This window comes from Daucus carota, chromosome 1 (genome assembly GCF_001625215.2).
Source record: "Daucus carota subsp. sativus chromosome 1, DH1 v3.0, whole genome shotgun sequence".
Taxonomy (NCBI): domain Eukaryota; kingdom Viridiplantae; phylum Streptophyta; class Magnoliopsida; order Apiales; family Apiaceae; genus Daucus; species Daucus carota.
Genome location: NC_030381.2, coordinates 21,676,658 through 21,699,256, shown reverse-complemented (window position 1 = coordinate 21,699,256; position 22,599 = coordinate 21,676,658). Strand labels below are relative to the sequence as shown.

The 22,599-nt window shown below is 34.6% G+C and overlaps 4 protein-coding genes across 4 annotated transcripts; all 4 read right to left on the bottom strand.

Moving 5' to 3' along the window:
- Positions 1-1,292: 1,292 nt before the first annotated feature.
- Positions 1,293-4,559, bottom strand: LOC108219112 (replication protein A 70 kDa DNA-binding subunit B). The gene is made up of 8 exons (XM_017392401.2): positions 4,389-4,559; positions 3,232-3,323; positions 3,008-3,118; positions 2,463-2,587; positions 2,090-2,310; positions 1,828-1,985; positions 1,591-1,708; positions 1,293-1,499 (listed from the first exon to the last, which is right to left on the bottom strand). Exons 1-8 carry the CDS (start codon positions 4,557-4,559, stop codon positions 1,293-1,295), a joined length of 1,203 nt encoding a protein of 400 aa, XP_017247890.2.
- Positions 4,560-4,964: 405 nt separating this feature from the next.
- Positions 4,965-7,014, bottom strand: LOC135148062 (uncharacterized). Its single transcript, XM_064082309.1, has 7 exons — positions 6,868-7,014; positions 6,305-6,407; positions 5,911-5,992; positions 5,720-5,828; positions 5,499-5,653; positions 5,322-5,433; positions 4,965-5,251 (listed from the first exon to the last, which is right to left on the bottom strand). Exons 1-7 carry the CDS (start codon positions 7,012-7,014, stop codon positions 4,979-4,981), a joined length of 981 nt encoding a protein of 326 aa, XP_063938379.1. The 3' UTR covers positions 4,965-4,978.
- Positions 7,015-7,199: 185 nt separating this feature from the next.
- On the bottom strand, positions 7,200-8,227 carry LOC135148056 (uncharacterized). Its single transcript, XM_064082266.1, has 4 exons — positions 8,057-8,227; positions 7,768-7,974; positions 7,517-7,657; positions 7,200-7,431 (listed from the first exon to the last, which is right to left on the bottom strand). The coding sequence occupies exons 1-4, from the start codon at positions 8,225-8,227 to the stop codon at positions 7,426-7,428; spliced, it is 525 nt and encodes a 174-aa protein (XP_063938336.1). The 3' UTR covers positions 7,200-7,425.
- Positions 8,228-14,586: 6,359 nt separating this feature from the next.
- LOC108219103 (uncharacterized) lies at positions 14,587-18,782 on the bottom strand. The gene is made up of 6 exons (XM_017392388.2): positions 18,368-18,782; positions 17,811-18,269; positions 17,466-17,718; positions 16,338-17,356; positions 15,605-16,228; positions 14,587-15,425 (listed from the first exon to the last, which is right to left on the bottom strand). The coding sequence occupies exons 1-6, from the start codon at positions 18,780-18,782 to the stop codon at positions 14,587-14,589; spliced, it is 3,609 nt and encodes a 1,202-aa protein (XP_017247877.2).
- Positions 18,783-22,599: the final 3,817 nt, after the last annotated feature.

The window sequence follows — 22,599 nt, the reverse complement described above, 5'->3', positions numbered from 1 at the left end:
AATTTTATAAAAAATATTTAAAAATTCTACTATATATCATTCTACGATATTTGAGCGAACATTTTAAAGAATCTCAATTCATATTAATAAAATTCATATCATAATATATCCTTAGCAAACTAATAACCCGATTATATTTCATAATATATACTAGAATCTATTATTAAATGTATTTCTATAATTAAAAGAAAAATATAAATAATAAATTATAAAACATTTACAAGAATCTTTAAATGTACATATATTAGAATCTCAGCATATTATGATATGTAGTAATTCAACTAAATATTGAGATGTATTTTATTATACATTATTCTATTGTATTGTACCGAACATTTTTTAGAATCTCAATTTCTGTTATTATAAAAGTTATTAAATAATCAGTATATTTCAGTGACAAATTCTTAAAAGAATCTTTTACATACATTATTATTATTATATTATATTATGCTATTTCAAGAGTGTTTCCAAAAGAAATTAAATACACAAATATTGATTTAAGAAATATTATTTGTCAAAAGATTCTCTTAAGTGTTTCTCTTAAAAGTGCAATATATTCCTTAAGAAATATATTCCTTAAGAAATATCAAAGATGCAAATACTAAAAACCAACTAAAAGTGCAATATATTCCTTCCTCTCTTGGATTCCATAACTCTGTGTAAGACTTGTCCAAGAATACTCTGAAGAACTCCCTAAAAAAAGTTAACAAATACTCTGCAGAACAAAAGAAAAAATCAGATTTAGTATTATAGGCGTTGTTAGCTAAAGGATTAGTTAGAAGAATCGTTTAAAACATTCTTGAACAATGATAGGAAAGAGTTCAAACCTTGTAATTTTCTCCCTGTTCTCCATTGTCAACTTCTGTATCTCCTTTATTTTGCTTCTGTGATTATGAAAAAGAAGAGTATTTCTTGTATGTGTTTGTATATATGTATATTGATAATCAGTAATTTGATTAATCTTTCCATTATAAAGTTTATTCTGATTGATTTGTATGAAATCAGATGTAATAAAAAATTTCCATGTTTAGTAGATTCTTTGATGATCACATTTAAATTACTAAGCAATATGCCCAATGTATAGAAGATTATTACATCAATGCCATTAAATATATCAGTTTTAATTTTGAATACAATTACAATATATCAACGGTTACTATTAGATCTCTCGGTTCTCTTGATAATAAGGTTCTCCCTCGAACCTTACTCTATATATATATATATATATATATATATATATATATATATATATATATATATAAGTAGTTTTGACTGATTTGAATTTAGAGCGGTCAAGCGGTCCTTTGTTTCTTGTTCGAGCCCTCAGAAGAGTCCGCCGCGTCATTGGTGATAGGAGGCAGGGAAAACTCCGAGACACGGGTGACTGTATACTCCTCGCAGCTTTTTTCTATGTTGTATGGAGTGATCTTTATTTGGAATGCACATTTTTTGCCGATTAAATTCTTCAGCGCAAGAGGAATCTCTGCCAGCATCTCCTTCTATTTACAGAGGAAGAAAAGAATTTTAGTATCTAATATCTTTAAGGCTATGCTACTGTCTACTGTCCCTTTTGTTACATCTTAGATATACCTCTATCTCTTTCAGTAATATGTTTAGTGGAGCACCGATAATTTGTTCAGCCTCCTTGTTGAACAATGTTAAAGTTGTTGAACCTGTGCCGTCCTCGATACGGATGACAACTCTGTAACTGGATTAAAAGCATATTTATTGAAGGTTAAGTGTTAGTGAAATGTAACTGAAATGAAACTATTGCGCATGTCTCTATTGAAAAATGCCGGATTAATATGTGGAGCGCTAATCATATACCGTTGTGTTACTGGGTTGGGTTCTTCGGTGCAGGCCGCACAATAAAATTTCCCCTCCAATTCACGAACAGCTCTTGCGCATTTTGGACAACATATGTAGTACCACCCATTTCCATTGAGGACGTCAACTATCGTTCCTTTATAAAGACAGTGCAGTACCTGCATAAATGATAGGACGAAATCGTATTATTTGTGGGTGGATATATTTTGTGCGATGTAATTAACTACTAAATATTTCATTTTGCTCATAATAGGTTTCTTACATTGTTCCCCACTGGAATCTTAGCCTCCAAGATTGACTTTGTCTGAAGCTCTTTTGGCTGATTCTCATTGGCAGTGACAAACTGTCTTGTTGTAGGAGCCTGTAAGGAGTTATGTCCCCCCGCCATTGATGCAGACAGCTTCTCGTTGAGAGCATTCAGAGGTTCGTAATCAATATTGAAGTAAGATCTTGTTGCATCAGTGCTTGACAGTGTGGCTCTATCTGCAATGTTAGCAGCAAACAGTATATTGAAATGAAATAACTTGAAAGAAGCAACTGATGTGTAGTTGGTGACACAGTTACATGTGTCAGGGAAGTATACTTTTTATATGACTTCTAAACATGCATGTCAGTTTCATTATTGAGTATGTAACCTGAAAACTTTTTTGCCAGTAGCCCAGTAATCGCAACAAAGGTTGCCTTCTCTTGGACCTCTAGGATGGAGGACATGAACTGGAGCGCTTTGTCTTCCCATAAGGTTACTAACATCTTCTCTTCGCTGTTCATGAAGATTAAAATACCAAAAAGCAATAGAGAAACTAACAATTATTGGCAGGCCAAAAAGGAATTGGGAAAAAAGTATATTAAACCTGAATTCATTCATTTATTTGAACGGAAAATAAGACAAGGCACTAAAGCAATTTTGGGTAATAGTGAGGTATGCAATGATGGAAGCAAGCATATTGTATGTCAAGAACATTGAGTCGGCCAATTAAAATGCACATTCCAGAAGTATAAAACAGAAGTTCCGAAAAACAATTGTGTTACAGGCGTGAAGTAGCCGAGCCCTGGCAGCCGCTTTATATATTTGTCACCATAGTCTATCATCTTCCTTAAGCTTTTAAAAAAACCTGATACATATAATAGTTTTTTGGATGTGTAATGCAGATTAAGGCATTGATTTCAGAAGGTGACAGACTTTTGCATTTTGTTTGCATGAAAGCTGTAAACCTCATTTTCTTTTAACATCGGGAGGAATGCATCTCTTTGATTGTTGCGCACTATGGCCAAAATATGATCATCCTGAAACCTGAAATTTTAGGAAATATTTTTATGAATGAAGGGAAAGATTATAAGTAAACATACCTTTTCATCCAGCAGAATGACATTGGTGTGGAGTAGGGTGTTGTTCTTTCTGTTTACTGCTTCCCATATACGGCCAACTCGCACGAGAATTTCTTGTTGTCAGATTGTTGAGATAAGGCAGATAACATCGAGTATGGAGACATTGTAGCCTGTTTAAAAGAGAGTTTAGCGAATGAACTGTCTGTACTCAAGTGTTGTAGGCAGCTGATCCTTTTAAAGCTTAGAAATGTAACCTGTAGCAGCTTAAAAGTCCCGTATATTAAATTGTTATTAAGAGGTAATTTAGAGGTTATGTGTGCGTGGTATTTGAATTCTAGATAATCTATATGTTAATCTCAGTTGTATGTACACGCGACTTACTTTTTTGTAAACATAAAAATTTCTAGCGCTATATTATTTTCGAGAGGGACGTATTGGCGCTTCATATATTAAAATATTTTTAAAATTTTCTTAAGTTTAATTAGTTTGTGAAATAAAATAGAAATCTAGTTAATGTATTTGTAATAGAATGTAATATTATTATCTATATTATATATTATTACTCAGTTAGTTTTATTTCTGTTCTTTGCGAATTTTTTTTTTGATTCGAGAACATCTATTTTGTTTTGTTCTGGAACTATGTAACTATGTACACTTATTGCATGTCTTTAATCTGTAAAAATAATTTTTTGTTGTTGCACCTATCTAGTGTGTGTTTACTATCTTATTGTAATATTTGTACAATATAGTCTGATAGGTTGTAATTAGAGTCGCTTTTTCCTGTAATTTATAAGCTTTGTAACTTGGATGTTCATAATCAAGTGCCAGGAAAGGCAAATGCTAGAGAGGTCTAGAGTTAGTGGGGATGCAGGCAATCTGAATTGTACCTGAAGAATTAAAAGCATATTAGTGTTTCTCAGCTTTTCCTGGCTCACGTATGCCCCACATTTAATCTTGTAAGGCGAGGGGGCGTAACCGATACTATCATAAAAGAGCTGCATTAAGTTCTTATCATTGAGCTTATTATATATAGTTAGAGATATTTTGTTCATTGCATGTTATTTTATCTGTAATCATCTATCTGCTTTCAAAAGGTATTTGGCGAGTTCTAAAATGAGGATATAGAATAATAACATTGCTACCATTCCCACTGATATAGTTATTGTTCTTCTTGAGCTTCTATTGGTGGGAGGTTTTCAAGATTTTTTCAATTTCTTTATAGTTTGGTCACGGACACAGCGAGAAGTTGTGATAACTTCTTTGTTGGAGAAGTTCCCTCTGCGTTCTCTGTACAAGTATGGCTCTAGAGGCAGTCCTGCAGACATGCTATGTTTCGACAACTTCTTCCGCATAGCTGAAAATCTTGGAATTGGTGACGCCGTCCTGTATAGACGAAGTCGTGCCATCATATACGGGACCGGAAACATTGATGCTCATTTTACAGTGCTGGACACATTATCGGTCAACAATCATTTTCTAGGCATGGTGGGTAATTTTATCTTGCGTAGTCTGTACAAGCAAGGGAATAATGTTGGTACACTAAAAATTCTAATTAGGGTTGTTAACCACCCGAACTATTAGGATTTTATAGTCCCCGCAGTTAACCATCTTAGCGATATCCATTCATATATACTACTAGTATTTGTGCCCGCATTGCTTGGGTTTTGGAGTTAATAAGATTTGCCATAGACAAAATGAATTTAAGACGATTAGATATTGTGATGCATACTTAGTCGACTACATGAGTTACAGAGAAACAGTTTGAATATTGTCATAGTTTATGCATTACATATTTTCGAGAATGAAAATTTATTAAGCTTGAAGCCTAATTGGTTACTGCTGATGAATTGCAGTTCAGGTCAGACATTCCTGGTAGATGTGCTGTTGATGTAGTGGCTTGTGTGTTGATGCTTTGGCTTTCTGGTTGTTGTTCCATTTCTGTGTCCATCTCCTCCAACTTGAATCCATGGCATATATTTGTAGCCCAGTAGAGATTTGATTGTTTCAAAACATTTGCTGCATGGATCTCCATTTTGATTGTAAATGTTTGTGTTGCAAGCATTTTGAAACTTTCTGGGAAGTACTCTTCAGTTGCTTCCTGTGGTAATATTAGAATTGTAACAAATTTTGATTTTAATTATTTTTGTCACTACCAATTAATTTGTTACCTGTGGAATTAACTGCCTTGCTCTTTTCCCAAGCAAACTTCTAACCTCTCTGTCTTCCAATAAGATTTGAAGAGAACCGGTAGCATCCAAAGCAATGACAACCAATCTAAATCTATTTAACGGAAACCGTTTAGAGATATGACATAAAATACAATCTTTACATATGATTTTGTTTACCTTATTTCTGGATAGGGTACAATTCTTTGGCATCTTGCGCAACTGTAGAATTCATTGACAAAATCGACTTCAAAATCGCATGATGTGCAAATTTTGAAAAACCATTTCTGTTGGTCGTCGACGTGCATGATGGTTACATGTGCCAGAACTTCTGCCTGCCATTTACACATATAAGTATCTTAAAATTGATGAATTTTATATAAGATAGTAATTTTTTTTACCTCAACAGAATCTTTGTCCAATGATTTTATGGCTTCAACAGTAAGCAGCTCAGCTTTCTTCTTCTTCTCCATTGCCATTACTTTCTTTGAGAAATCAGGTATAGCTAACCTACATATGGAATTGGATAATTATTTTACAATTTTTTTTACTGATAATGTCTGCATCAGCTGTGACTCAAACTGTTTCTTACATCCTCCTCAGCTGGTTGACACTGTGATGGTTAAGATTTAAGTAGAATGTTGTTGGTGCAACATGTGTGACATTTGGAGCATCTGCAGGTTGGACACAGAAATAATGAGTTAGTTAGTCCATAGACTGAATGTTGGAAAGCAGATTTATTAATATAGAATGATTAGTCCGAAAGAGGATTCTAAATGTTTCATACTGCTCCACATTTGCACTCTGTATCCTGCAAGAATAATAATGACTGGAGTCTCCATTTTTTTCCAAATAGCTTCCACAAAAACTTTTGCATATTTATCTCAAAATGTTACATTCACATTTGTTCTGTTTAACATTACAAAGAAATGTCAGTCAATATAAATAGCATAACCACTTTTTTTTGCTTCAGGATTTACACTAACCTTCCATCAGATATAACAAACTTAGCTTGTTCCTATTGAATTCCATGCCTATTTGTAATCTGTTCAAGAAGAATCTTATGATCCTTAATAACACCGACAACATCTGTAATTTAAGATTTATATAATCAGTGTCCCCAGTTTAATAAGTAGGTCTGTAATATTTTAAATCTAAAACTTTCTTACCAATGACATAAGTTGTTTCAGTCATGTAGTTCTTAAGTTCACGGAGATTATAAAAGTCAAAGATCTCAGTTGCAATTTGTGCTGCAGTTTCTTCAATTTGCTGGATCTTTGTGTCTGTTGTGAAAATAAGCTGATTATCCCTCCGCACAACCCTAAACTTGTCTGTTTTTTTTGTAGTCCTGTACAATAAAACCTGTAATAATATTGATGCTTCCAACTCTGATCTGCCTTTCCAAGTCATAGGCACAGGTTGTTGGTACGAAAGCATGTATTGTATTGTTCTGCAAAATATGCAATTTAGTAGTAATCTGTTCTGGTACTTAGAGCACAACTTCATTTGTTAAATCATACAATTTTAATTGCAGTTTGATTGTACTAACCTTGTTGTCTAGCAGCAGGATGTTGAAGTTTTTGAATTCTTCTCCAGTTTTCGTCGCTCCTCTCCATTTGCGTATGACTCGAACTTTTATCTTGTAGTTATCAACTCCTGTTTTGAGGTTTGCAAGAACTGCATAGCGTGAAGACATTTTGCCTTTGGATGCAGTTGATATATTTTGGTAGATTTCTCATAGTTTATTGCATGTGGTATATATAGAGATAACCTAATCTGTGAAATTTCAGCTGATGCAATTAAAGTGCATATTAAATACCTCAACTTACTACTCCTGTGCAAGATTAAATACTGATGTGGTAGGAAGCAGCTATATAGGTATGCAATTATATAAAATAATAGTCCGAGTAGATTAAATAGTTAGGTTCCTGGACGCCAAAAAATAGTACAAACATATTCAGCACAGTTTAGAATATTTAAACAGACAGAGTCATAGATTCAGAGAAATTATAACAAAAGTCTTGGAAACTCTGAATTGTATCAGAGACCGAAGTTTCAAATTCTTCTTCATTGGCAAAAGTAGTTGTTGACGTCCAGTACAAAGCAGTTACTCCTGAAATTGGATGACAGAAGTAAGGAATTGGATGACAGAAGTTACTACTGAAGTAGACTGCACTAAAAATATTGGGCATAAAGACCTTTTTCTTCTTATCCTTTTTGTTGAGCTTGGCCGGTGTATCTTCTTTTGGATCAAATGCCACCGGCTCAATATCAACCCTTGGCCTTGTTTTTGTAGAAGAAATTCCAGTTGTTGGTGTGCTGAGGTCGTCATCTTTCAGCTGTTGAATAATTAATTAAAGAGCGTAAAACTTTGGCCTTGAATAATTATTTATTCAAGACCTCAGCCTTGAATAATTATTTTTATATGATCTGTAAAACTTCAACTTACGTCTACAGTTGCTGCCTCAACCATTTGAGTATCTGTGTTTGTCGATGGATCAAAGTTTGCACTGCTTTCAATTTTGTCAAAAATCTCATCCGCCTCATACACCATTGATCCTTTTTTGAGATTGTTCTCTGTAATGTTTAGAGTGATGGTATAAACTTTCTTCTCAAATGTCTTGAGAACTGCTGGAAATTTCCCCTCGGTATTTTCCTTTAAAGAAGTTGGTTAGTGACTGCTTTTAAGTTACTGAGCACTTTTGCTTATGATATTACAAACTTTAATACATGCAAACCTGAATAGCATCCACTTCTATATCAAACAAAGTTTTCTCGATAATCCGAGTAACTTCTTGGTCCAGGAAAATGACTGCAATGCTACCTGTGTTGTCGCTGCATAAATAAACTAATACAAAAGATATTTTCTTGCAAATCTGTATTTCTAGTTTATGTATAATAGTAATCATATTCTAACCTTTTGTCAGGGTATGGAATAATTCTGTTACAGTCCTCGCATTTAAAAACCCCATCGACTCGTGATATTTCTTTTGGACATTTTGTGCATACAGCATAAAACCAAGATGACTGCTCTTCGACCTTAGTTACTTTAAGTTGGCACTTAACTCTGCACTGTTGATTGAAAAAAAACCCGAACATTATTCATTTTTGTCCCCTATTAATAGAAAGTGCAAAACATATTACCTCTGTGGAATCTGGAGTCATTGCTTTAATTTCTTTGATAGTAAGAGTTTGTAACTCTATAATTTCCTGCGGTGGTGATGAAACTGTTTCTTCAATTGTTTCCAACATTCTGCATAGTCATATGAACCAATTATTTGCTTGGTAAATTGAAAAATATAGACTTTTTTCATAAAAGGTAAGAATTTTTTACTTGGCTTTAAGCTCTCCGATGCTGTAGTGTGTAGGATTGATGTATATTCTTGTTGCCGGATAATTTGTTAGATTAGCTATACCTGTTTAAAATTTCTCTAACAGTTAAATTTTGTAATGCTAACAGCAAGTGACTAAAAAATATCTTACCCTCATAGAGGCCAACTTTTGCAGCAGCCTTGATAATATAAATCTCTGTTTGTTTACAATCTTCCAGCTCTTCTGCAAACTAAACTCCAAAATCATCGAATAGAGTCACAGGAACAGTGTACCTACACAAATCATTTCAGAATAACATTAATGATATTTGTTATTAAATGGTCAGTAGATTTGAACATACCTTCCATCAGTGAGGTCAAACTTTGTAATAACCTTCTCGACATCATTTTTGATTGACTTGATGTTCGTTCGAACATTTTGTATCCTTCCTACCATATCTTTAAATTGTTTTGGTTAAATTAGCTCCCATTTAAAATTATAAAAAAATATACAGTTATTATACCTATTAAGAAACGGTTGTCCTCAGCTAGTTTTTTAACTTCTCCCATGTAGAACAGGTCCACAGCAAACTTCTCAATTTTCAAACCAACACCCGAATCTGTCTCTATTTTTGTGTGTGTTGTGAAGTAGATATGCTTCTTGTCTCTATAATTGAAAGATTAGGTGCGTCATTTACTCACCTGAATTGAAGGCGGGTGAGTTTGCAGATTAGTATCTGTATTGAAAGGTAGGGCGTAATGAAAGTTATATGTTTTCTGAGATTTGTAATAATGGACTGTGTTCTGATTAAGTATTTTGTAAGATATGATGTTTACAGCTGTAGGTTATTTTGGGCATAGATTTACTTTAGTGTGCTGAGTACGCTGCTCCATTATGTTCACTGTAGTAGCTGATCTAGTTTGGATTTGATTACAGTTGAACTATGTGTACAGCATCCGGTTGTAGCCCTTACATGTTGTCAGTGGCGGCACCTGCTATTTTTGAGTAAGTTATGGTTTTTGCTATTTAAAATTAATTTATGATGACAGGTAAGCATTCATTCTTTTGTCTGAACACTGTTTAAAATTTTAATTTGTATATTAAATTATATGGTTTAAAATAATTGTTATATTAATAGGAATTTTAATTTGTATCGTACATAATATGGTTTAATTTAATTTTGACATGTAATATTGATGGTTTGTTAAAATTTCATTTAAGATCAACGTATTGTAGTCAGTTGGTGGCATAAATTTGTTGGTAAATTTTATTGATATTGATATTGTATTTGCAGGGAATAGCTAAGAATTTAGCCAAAATTTTTTTTAATCTTTATCGTTAGATTTAAAAAGTTTTAAATTTGAATCGTTAGAGTTAAAATTTTTTAAATTTGTATTGTGAAAAATACAGTTTAATTTATTTTAAAGTTGTAATGGTGAATGTCTGTACAAATTACATTTTAGATGAACGTAATTTAGTCACTCAGTGGCATAAAGTGTTGGTTGGTAAGCTAAGGTATATAATGTTATACATTAACATTTGAATTTGTACGATGTAAAATAAAATTTAGAAAAATATAGTGTTTTTCTTAATTAAATCTTTATTATTTTATAAAATATTTTGTTTCATAAATTTAGGGGAAAAAATGTGTTTCATAAATAATATTACACACTTTATAGTTCACATTTAAGGTGTGTGTCGTTCATCTAACTTTTAAAAGAATATATTGTTGAGCTATAAATATTTATGATACTTTTTTGAACGGAATAAATGTTGGTTGTCGGTATAATTTTACATATAGTTCTAATATCATTAAATTTTTTGTTGTCTCAGTTGTTGTACTTAAAAAAATAACCTTGAAACTTTTAGAGTTGTTTATTTGTAATATATGAAGACAGGTAAGCATTCAGTCTTTTGTCCGAACACTATTTAAAATATTAATTTGTATATTAAATTATATGGTTTAAAATAATTGTTATAGTAATAGGAATTCAGTCTATTCATGGTTCTTCGTCACGGGTCTTCTTTGTCATTGTTATAGTAATAGGAATTTGTATGGTAAATAATATGGTTTAATTTTATTTTGACATGTAATAGTGAAGGTTTGTAAAAATTTCATTTAAGATCAACGTATTTTAGTCAGTTGGTGGCATAAATTTGTTTCTAAATTTTATTGATACTATATTTGCACGGATTAGCTGAGAATTTAGATTAAATTTAGTTTAGTTTTTATTAAAAAAAACTATGGTTTAAAATAATCGTTATAGTTAAAAAGTTTTCAATTTGTATTGTAAAAAATACAGTTTAATTTAATTTAGAGTTGTAATGGTGAATTTCTGTACAAATTACAATATACATGAACGTAATTTAGTCACTCAGTGGCATAAATTGTGGGTTGGTAAGCTAAGGTATATAAACACTATATTAACATTTGTATTTGTACAATGTCAAATAAACTTTTCAATATAGAAAAGTGTATGTACTCCATCCAAAATTTAGGAAAAAACAGTGTTTTTCTTAATTAAATCTTTTTTATTTTATAAAATATTTTGTTTTTTTCCAATACTTTGGGATATTAGAAAATAATATATTTACTGTAACTGTGATTACTGTGATCAACCACGGTTACTTTGTATCGAGCCACAACCCAATTGATTTGACTTGTTTTTGTCTATTGCAGGTACATAGTCATAATTGCCTTGGTAATAAAACTCTTCAGTTTCTACTTATCTTGCACCTTGATTTGCACTGGCAGTTACTATTTGCAAGCTCTGCATGGCGTCTTCTTCTTCGAGGTTTGTGCTCTGTGTTCTAAGTCTGAAATCCAGTTTATACATTGGTTACATACCATATTTAACTTTCTTTTTGTTCTGTTCTTCAAGTTCTTTGATCAAAAGCAGCCAAGATATGTTTCTTTAATTCATAGTTTGCTATGTATGAGTTGTGGTCGATTATTTCTTAAGACGGAAAACTATCTGGGATTGTTTATGTAGTAAATTTTAATATGAAATGGGGTGAAAGAGGAAGTACATTTGTGTGTCCAAACTTTGGTTCAGACTACATTGCTGGGATACTGGTTAGAACCATTCTTTTATGTTTTATTAGTAATATAGAGTGATAGTTATAATCTGAACTTATTTAAGTAATTTATTGTTCTTTAGATTTTACCGAAAGAGTTTCCTATTGAAAATAGTGGGCCTATTCCAGAGAGGCTTTTGTTGCATGTGGCTCCAGGAGTGGTGTGGAATGGTAAATATAGTGTTGAAAGGAATTGGATCGAGGGCTTAGAAAAGATGATGCTTTATTATTGTATTAAGCCTTATTATTTGATTGCTATGGAGTATATTGGTGGACCGAGTTTCAATTTACAAATTTACAATCCTTATGGTGTGGAGGTTAATTACACTGTGACTGATAAATCTGAGACTCTTTCTTCCATGGATAGAAGTTTTTTCAATTTCTCAGACATTGAAGTGGACAAACTATGTGGCACTATGTTCTCTAACGTCTATAACAGTGGTCTCCATGTTTATAATCTTCTTATAAGTAGTAGTCATCTCCTTAAGAAGGATCACACTAAGGTAAGGTTAATTTTATAATTTTGAATGTTTAAATTGTTACAGAATAGCTGTGAGTTGACTTAAAAATGTTTTCTTTATTAACAGATTCTAAATAGGTATGCTTGTAAGCAGCTAGGTCTTTTAGAGGAAATGAAATCTGTGACTCTTTTTTTCAAAAATATGAGTTGGGTTGTGAATTTGAAATGGGATAATGGAAAGGCCTATATGGACAGAACATGGTATGATTTTGCGAGGGCCAGCAGGGTGAAGGAAGGTGACATTTGCGCATTCATGTTAAGCGGGCCACCTGGAAAATTCAGGGTGTGTGTTTATGAACGTGATTTACTAACTAAGTGTAATGAAAAAGGTAAAAAATTGTCAATGTCTTTTCCAGACTTTATCAATGTATTTAACAATGGCCCGTTGTAAAGTTTATTAACATTGCACTTATCAGGTATTGGACATGCAAGCAAGGTGACGAACTGGTTTAAAATAGTTAACGATGTTGTTCTTTACGCTGGTCAAATGGTATACCTTCTGATTTTATATTTTATATTTAATTGTTTGTATTATTTTGGTGAAACCTAAACAGTACCAAAATTTGTAGGAAATCCCCCGGGTTTTCATGGAGATGAACGGTGGAGTTTTGGAGGAAACTGTAAATCTCATAATGGGGGATGGTTGTTCTGTAGCTGTCAATTTTTCTCGTTCCCAGAGTTTCTTTCATGGGTTAAAGACATTGGTTGACACCTATAGTATTCAGCTGAATGATGTGATGGTATTTCATTTCTTGAGTGATTCAACCTTTGCTGTGTCATTGTTCAAAGCAACTGGTATGGAATACAAATTGAACTCCAGCCATGGTGCGGCTACTAAAAAAACTGGAGGAATTCGTGAAGAAGAAGTAATTATTTTGTCTGACAGCAGTGGTGACGGTAGTCTTTGAGAATGAATTTCAATTTATTTTAATATAATTCCATAAATAGTTCCACATGACTATAATACATCTTTTGTTTTAGAAGGTGAGCCAGACTTGGCAATGGATATTGATGGAGGTATTGCAGGTAATTTCGAATTTACTTGCTTGGATGAATTTACATGTTTGTGCTGAATTTAACAAATCTGATATTGTTTGGTGCATCAGATGCTCAGAACTTGGAACTTGCCGATGATGGTAACAATGAAGGTAAAATCGTGTTACTGCAGCTGTATAATATTTAACCTTCTCTCTAATTTTTTTTTTGGCAATTTAATTTTGCCTTAATGTACACTACAGGAAATGAATTTGGAGATGGAAATCCACTGAACATGTCTTTTCGTGTCACCCTGAAAAAATCTCATGTGGACAAAAGAGATCATGGAGCGGTAAGTTTCTTATATATGTTTAGTATAATATTGCTGAATTTTTATGCAGTATTGTCCTCGTATCTTGTACTCCATATATAAAAACTGGACCAAAACGACAGCAATCAGGCTAATATCTGAGGCACGCACTTGCTATGTATGTGTTCTGCGCAGAGAAACATTTGCCGGTTTGGGAAAGGTTAGAGAAATTTTACCAAAGCAAATGAATTTGTGGGTGGAGAAACAATTGAGTTTCATTATGTTGGTGAAAACACTTTTCAAGTTGATGTGGTAGCTTAGTATATCTCTGCGGCCTAAACATCAGTTTTAAAGTTTAGCATTTTGGTCTGCCGTTGATGGAAAAGAACCATTTGGTTTTAAGTAGTATTTCTGTTGATTTATCCTAAGCTTTAATCTAAAAGCATTGCTCTGTAATGACCTATGTTTATTACTATATCATTTTGGGACGCACCATGTGTGGTCTGACTGTAGTAGTAAATTTGTAATTTGCCACATTGCTCTGTAATGACCTATGTTTATTAGTATATAAATTGTGAACAGGTATGTTGTACATGTCCAAAGAAAGTTGTGAACACTTATATGATGAAAAGATCTGTTTGGTTTTGGTATTGACATAATTTATATTACACTAAGCTGCATAACTTATATAGGTATTTTAAAATTTACAGCCTGTGGTGTGTACATCTATAACAAAGCAGCTGATATCTCACTGGCATTCCATCAACTTACTACTGTGCAAGAGTAAACAAAAGGAGGCAGAGTAAATTAATAGTCAGAGTACAAACTAATTACATAAATTAATAGTCAGAGTAGATTAAATAGGTAGCCAAATGACAGTACAAACATATTCAGTACATTTGATAATATTTAAACAGACAGAGTAATAGCTGCTTTGAAATTATAACAAAAAACCTGGCTGCTCTGAATTGTATCAAAGACAGCATAAGCAGCTTGAGCGGAGTATTTCATTTTCCAAAAGAACTGATATCACCATCAGTTGTAGCAGTGTTCTGAAACTATGCCTTCCTCCTCTAGGTCTTTGGTAAAGAGTAGAAAATTTCTTGGTACACCACATTCTGCGTGACGTTAGTAGGCTGTCCACTATCATCATCAATGAAAATTCGTAATCCATGTGGAGATGTAACTCCGCTAATTGCAACATAAAATTGGCCATGCGTAAAAACTGCTTTGGGAAGGAACAATCCAACAGTCTCAAGTGACTGACCTTGTGCTTTGTTGATAGTCATCGCATAGCATATTTGTAATGGCATCTGCTTTCTAATCAACTTGTAAGGCATGCGAGTATCACTGGGACATAATTCCATTCTTGGAATAAAATGTCGTGTCCCGGCGAATGAACCACAAATTACTTCACACTCCACACAGAATTTAAGACATTTTGTGATGATCATTCTTGTTCCATTACATAAACCAAGTGTTTGGTTTAAATTCCTCATCAACATAACTACAACTCCGACCTTTAACTTCAAATCATGTGGTGGCATTCCAGGAAGGTTGATAGAATTTAGATATTCTATCGGGAAAGCTGAGTTGAAATCATCTTCGGTACCGCCAAACTCCTCAACAGTGTCAACGCTATAGTATGAAACAGAATCGCCTGGCATTTTGTCTACGATCAGTGAATTGAGATGACTTACAGTTTGATTGGTAGGAGTTAATATGGCTCTTTCGCGTAAGTACTTCGCATCTTTGCAGTTGGTGCTAAAATCTGGGAAAGTAGCTGAGATCATGTTCTCAACCGAATTGCCTATAATAAGATCACAGAACTGAGCTGGTATGACAATATCATTCTCTTTTGCATTTGGGAATTCAGTCGGGTCTGCTGGTGGAAGATTGCCATCACCAGCATCTAAAATCCACTTTGCAAACTAACATAATTCTTCAACTTCTTCTGCACTGTTTCCTTGGTTAAGCCGCATATTCCTGGTTAGCAAAAAAAATTTACAAATTGACCACAGCCTGGATCTAGTAATGCAGGCAGACACAATCTCACCTCTTTCTCCTTGCGTGATCACAGGTAAAATTTGCCTGAATCTCCACCTAGGAGGACTGTAATTCCTCCAAATGGCAGATTTGCTCTTGAAGGATCAACAGATTTCATAATATCTCTAAGCGAGCGATCCAAACATTCAAAAGCGTACCTATGTTGCATAGGCGCTTCGTCCCAAATGATGAGTTTCGTGACCTTAATAAGCTCAGCTATATCTGAATTGTGTCCAATGTTGCAAAGAGAGAATTCATCCAGAATTATGGGTATCTTGAACCGCGAATGCGTTGTCCGGCCACCGGGGAGAAGAGTAGCTGCAATCCCAGAGGTGGCCACCGGCAAAACAATCTGACCTTCAGACCGTAATTTGGCGATCAAAGTCCTCCATACATAGGTTTTCCCACAACCACCACTCCAATAAAGGAAAAATAATCCACCTTGATTACCCTGAACAGAATCTAACACAGCTCTATAAACATTAATTTGCTCTTCGTTGCAGTTTGCAATTAGTTTTTCGTGCTCAGCTTTCATTTCAGCAAGGTTGTAGCTAGTTTCTTCAATAATCAAGTTATTGGTCCCCTGATGGGGATAGCTTGCTGGTGGTTGTGGCAACTGAGAGTAATTCTTGAGACTCTTTCCAATAGCTCTTAGCAAATCATCTATTTCTGCACAGTGAGGTGAAATTAATAAATTTTGTACTTCATGTCATTTGACACAAATATTAACCAAAGAAAATACATAAATTGGACTAACAAAATAAATTACAATTTTTACCTGCAAGGGCATAGAACTGTAGCTGGAAATCATTAAGGATGAGATTCTGATTCTCACTTAGCAGACGCCTCTTCAACAAAATGTCATCCACCATTTGTTTCCAGTGATTATTCCACAAAGTTGCAATGTCAGTGACCTTGCAATTAACTATAATGTGGACAAACAGTTGGCGAATCTGAGGAGGCAATCCGCCAGCTGCACACTGGTCTAGCACATCATGCCACTCTTTGTCATCATCCAACAATCCATATTCCTTACATGCATCACAGAAAGAATGGCAGAGCACTCCATTGACAGTTCTTAAACTTTCAAATGATGTAGGACCTTGAACTTTGGTGAGTAGCATACGCAAGTACCAAACCTCACCACTGCTATGATGTGTATAAGATAAGCGACCTATTTGGTTGCCTCTCTTCCTTGGAGTCCATTTTCTTTGAGTGTCATTCCAAACATAGTGCTGGGGTATTTGGTCATAGGTGTAACATCTAGCCTTCACATCAACCTGGTTCAACATGAAAAAAGCTTCCAACTTACTAAGCCTTTCCTTCTCGCGCTCCACCACTTTCTCGAGAGATTCGTTGGCACGAAAAGTGTAGTTCTTCTGACCTGGCAAATGGAATGGCAAGCTTTCCACAGACAATGTTCTGTGATGTATAGGAAAGCCAAAAATTCTGTACGCCGCCTCAGCACCACAAACATACCGGCCGTCAAAGTATGCTTGAATCTCATCTACACGCTGGTCAGTGCTCTCATTTTGTTTTCGCTTCCATCGGCCAGTAATTTCCACAGTTGCAGTGTCATGTCCCTTGAGACAGTATTTGAAGAGGTACTTTATACTCCGAGCATGGCAGCAAATCTCAATGTTCATATGACACTGATATTTCACTAATAGATCCCGATTGAACGGGACCACCCACTGATTATCCAAATCAACTTTGTGGACATGGACTTTAACATTTTTCTTGCGCCGCATATACAGTGGGAAGCCACTGTCATCGAATACTGTTCTTGCGCAATACCTGTTTGCAGAAAGTTGAAAATTTAATCAATTACCAATCAAAGTAATATAGTACATGTAGTTTTTAATTCACAGAAATGTGGGCGGTGAAGTGATTTAGAGAAGCTTACTTTTTCGGAAAATGGCGTATACATTTAAAATTCTTCATGCAAGGAGATTTTGGATTTTGTAAGCCGCATGGACCATGCATCATATAAGCTTTGACAGCAGCGTATCCATCAGGATCAACTTCAGGATCTGGAATCTCTGCTGAAACAAACTTGTCTACATTTTCTTTTAAGAATTTCTTAGAAGGACCATCAAGCCAAATTAACATATGAACGTGGGGTAGGTCGCGCTTTTGAAACTCCACCACATACATAACTGCAACAAAATGAATAACTTGGTGATTAATGTTCATTTCATTACTGGTATATAATTACTATATCAAACATAAAAAATGCAAATTGGATTACCTCCAACGCATCTCCCAAAATGTGACTTTTTTTTAATATCATTTGTTAGTTGTTCCAGCTTCAACCGGAACACTCTGGATATTATATCGGGGCTGTTTGCAGAAAGACAGCCAGGTAGATAAGCCATCATCCTCTGAATCTCATCCCACATGGAATTGTAAGTCATGGTCAAAAAAATATCAGGATGTCCTATGTGACGACAGACAGCCAGTGCATCCTGAAAATTTTGTTGCATGTAACGCTTGGAACCTACATATCCAGCTGGCAAAATGACTCCTTTACCTACATTGGATGAGTTCCCATCTCCATTCCTAACAGAATCACAGATATGGGTGTACAATTCATTTCGGAGGATGGTTTGGTGTGTATGAAACCACCACAATCGAGTCTGCTCCATAGTAGAGAATGCATCGACCATATACTGTTGAAAAAGCCGCCCTCCTAATCTAGGAGTTATTCCTGTCCAAAAAAACATAAATGAATATATTATTAAGTAAATCCAAATATGTACTATATTTGTAGTGTGCATAAATTATTATAGATAATGTGATGATCACCTTCATTCTGTCTCACTTGGAATTTGTAGGAGTAATAATCCTTCATTGATATCATGTCACGTTCTTTGTCTGAATCTTTATCTGCGCTCTGAAACCGTATCCTATTGTGATAACCATCCTCACCGTCGGGAAAAAGTAGGGGGTATTGGAGAGCCATGAGTTTAGGGTGAATATATGATATTCTTTTCAAGCCACCAAATTTCTGCTCAACTATTATATCGCGGTCAGCAATAGTACAGTCACTGCTACCAACCATTATACCCGCTACCTCGTCAGAAGAGGAAATATGATTCTCTCTACCACTTTGTGCTCTGCATACTTTGAGCTCTACCTTCAAATCAACCAAGTCTGAATTTTCAAATCGATCACGTGCCATCCGAAACTTGGCCACCAATTCATTGGTCTGATCCAACATTTGTATCAATCCATGAACCACATCTGTATCGACTGCTTGCTGGTCAGCAACACTAACCCAACGGAGGCGATTATTCACTTCATAGCTGTATCGTAAATGTATAGCTGACAGTACTTGGGAGCTTGTCCATCATCGGGTATTAATTGTCCAAATACATGGTGGTTCTGGCCATTAAGTCTGTAAACATATGGTCCACGGCCATTGTTGATAGAGTGATCAACATTGCCACCACTCGAAGTAAATGCAAACATGGCATTGTAGAGCCTTATGTTTCGTTGAAATTCAGCTGCTGTATCTTTGTTAGTGTACAAATACTTTAAGTAGGCAGGAGTTTGAGGAGAAGGTGGAAGCTTTACATCACCCTTCTTGCAGCAAAGTGAGAAAACTGGAGCACCTTTTGTAACATTTTTGTTGGTCCGTTCCTCTTTCCATAGACGTGAATTGCATTTTGAACATATTGATTCAGGACTACCAAGGCTCGCATAATCCTTTGGTATGACTCTTGAAGTTTTAAAAGCTGTATTCTGTTCTGCATTTGGAAAATTGTACACATTATATACATAGTGAATGTATATAGATTGTACTGACTACATTTGTCTGGAAAATTTGAAAATGCACTCACCACTTTTAGATTGTGGTTCCATTCCAAAAGGATAGTCATCCTCACTACTGGATTCTCCTGGATAATCAATGTATGGTCAGAAAGTGTACCAAGCCTGGAAAAATTGAAAGTATATTTTGTATGACAGTAATTGAATATTTACCACATGAGAAATCACTGTCCGAATCATCCGATAAAACAGGGTGCTGAACTGTTGAACACTCTGAGGGTAGGCAACAAAAATAACATCAGCAAACAATGGAAACACAAAGCTGAACAAAATTCCTGTAATATTATTTTTGGTTTAGTAAGAAAATGTACCAATATCATCATCTGCAAAGTATTTGGTGCTTGGTTCTTGATTAGCAAAGCTATCATCAAACAAATTCCTTGTTGTACTTTCAAGATTACTTTTAGAAGCTCTTGAGAGCCATTTTCTGCGTTGAACAAAAGGGCTCTCCTTTTCATTAGTTATGTTAGACATTGGAATTCTTGTAAGAGAGACATCTTCCGGTGGTTGGCTATTTAAACTACTCGTCTCTGCATGAGCTTATGTTGAACAATTTGGTATTCTTAGATAACACAAACACATACATATCTATGTATAAATTTGAAAGCGAAGAATAGTATAGGAAACTATTGTAAACATTATAAAGAAATCATACCAAGATTAGTATGATTAGATCGTGATTCCAGTTTTCTGCGTTGAACAAAATGTCTCTCTTTTTCATTAGTTATGTTAGACAATTGATTTCTTGTAAGAGAGACATCTTCCAGTGGTTTGCTATTTAAACTACTCCTCTCTGCATGAGTATAGAAGCACAATTTGGTATTGTTAAATAACACAAACACAGCCATCTATAGAAATTATTTTCTTACCAAGATTATAAAGAAATCATACCAACATTATAAAGAAATCATACCAAGATTAGTTAGTGACAAAGCAGATAGAGGATATGTAAATCTTCTTGCGGAGTTTCCAGATATATTTTCTTTCTCTGCTGAATTTTTTCGCTTTCGTGCACTTTTAGGTTTGTATCCTAAGAAACATATGTTGCATCATGAACAATACAAAAAACCACAAACAGAACTAAAGTGCAGGTTTAGGGTCATCAAGAAAAACCTTGGATCATGTCTTCGGAGCTAAAAAGGCGCCATGATTTGGGAGTGTTCTCATCCTAATAAGAAAATTAAACACAAACGTTAAGTCTACATCTCCGAACAACAAAATTAACTCATAAATTGTTTGAAGCATACATTTGACATCGTCGATCAAGCAAGCAAGCAATCGCCAGTGGAATTTTTTTTGGCCTCAAAAGTGTAAGAAATTTAGGATAATATCATCTGTGGTTTAAAGCTTCTTTCGTACTCATCTTAAAGCTTAATTTCAAAATTCAATTGTAAAGTGTAGGTGTATTAAAAAATTTGCAGACGTACAGCAGCTAATTGTACTTGCTGGGTTTTGAAATGGAGCTTCTTGAGGAAGCCTCAAGCCTGGTCTTGCAGTTTCTCTGTATAATAGAACTGAATATTTTGTTTAAATGAATTAACTAAAGAAAGTTTTATCTATGAGTATATAGTATGTACGACGTATCTATCTTTTTATTGTTTTACGTGCACATGGTTCCAGCTTTTGCAACATTAAGCCGCCAAACATCATGCAGCTGTGGTTTGACATAGGGCAGCCACATGTAACACTGCTGTCCAAGTAAATCAATGGCATGCTTGTAATAAAGTCCATGATGAATGGCAATTCTATAAGGGGCAGAAACTACTGTTGGAATAACGCAACAGAAACCATAATATACATTGATTTCCAGAACTTGTAGATGCCGTTGACATTGAAGCATGCTGCCCGATTCACTCTACATGTGTGAAGGTTTTTTTAGAGGAGAAATGTCCTCCTGCAACGAACTGCCTGTTCTGTAACATTGCTTTCTTGGTTACTGTGTTTGCGAGGAAGCCCTTGGTTAACTAATCTCACAAGGTGTTTATGTTCTATGCTAAGCAATTTGAGTTGCGCCGTGTACTTGATGCATGTGCATAATTCATTATAGTCGGTTGATTGATGGTGGTGGAAACTTTGATTAATTTTTGTGTTTCTAGGAGGTCTTTATGTCATGTGGACAGTATGAGTTAAGCTTTCAGTATTTGATTATGCAGTTGATGTAAATACAGTGTGTATTTTCCTTTCGTATGCAGTTAACACATCGTATTAATATATATATGTATTCTTACCTAGAGCGAGGTGTGCATTCAAACATGTACTTGTTTGCAAATTATCAACACGATTTCCTTGATAATCCACCAGCGAATAGTTCTGCATTCATCAAAGACTTGTCAGTTTAGAACATATGCAGGAAGAAACAAGGGTTTCTCCCTTCTATCACAATTAGTTTAAAGTAATCACCAGTGTTTTTATATTATCAATTGTAAAGCATGCATTTCATACTTATACAATTTTACGTGCGATGTTTCATGGCAAGTCCTCACACTCGTGTCCAATTCGGCAATTCACTGAGTAATGTTTTCGAATTTTGGGCTTAGTTCCAAACTCTTCTCCAACAGGCACGACTGAGTTTAGGTGTTTTAGATTGAGGCACAAATGCGAAATACTTTCTGTGTATGCATCCTATTTAAATTACCAAAATGAGTAAATATGTTTATTTGTATAACTCCAATATGTGCCTTAAGACTGAACCACTCTTTGGTATAGATGTAAAACGAGATATGTTATGTCAACTATACAGGTTTTGTAAATTTGCAAGAGAAATCGCATACCTTTGGTGTTGATATAGCATGTTTATCTTTTGTAGGAGCAAAAACAAGTATAAGACAACATAAAATTTCATTACTGTCATCGGAAACACACCATAAGTTTGCAATATTAAGCAGCTTGTCTAAGATCTGGGAGGGCTGGTAACATATACATTTTATATTATTTTTTATTTTATTCATAATTATGTGATTACAGATACTCAAAAACATTTTCCTGTTGTAATCAATGACTAAAGATTGTAACCACAAGGCAGGGGAATACATACCTTACGAAGTCGCCGAGATTTTATGTCCATTTTATTGAACCCCGGTAAGCACACGTTTCTCATTTCTCTCTTTTCTTTTTCTGCAGTTTTTATCGCAGCCAGCAGCAACACCTGAATTGAAGCCTTCACAGATGCATGGTAAAGATGGTTTTGGTCCATTCATAGTGTTAGT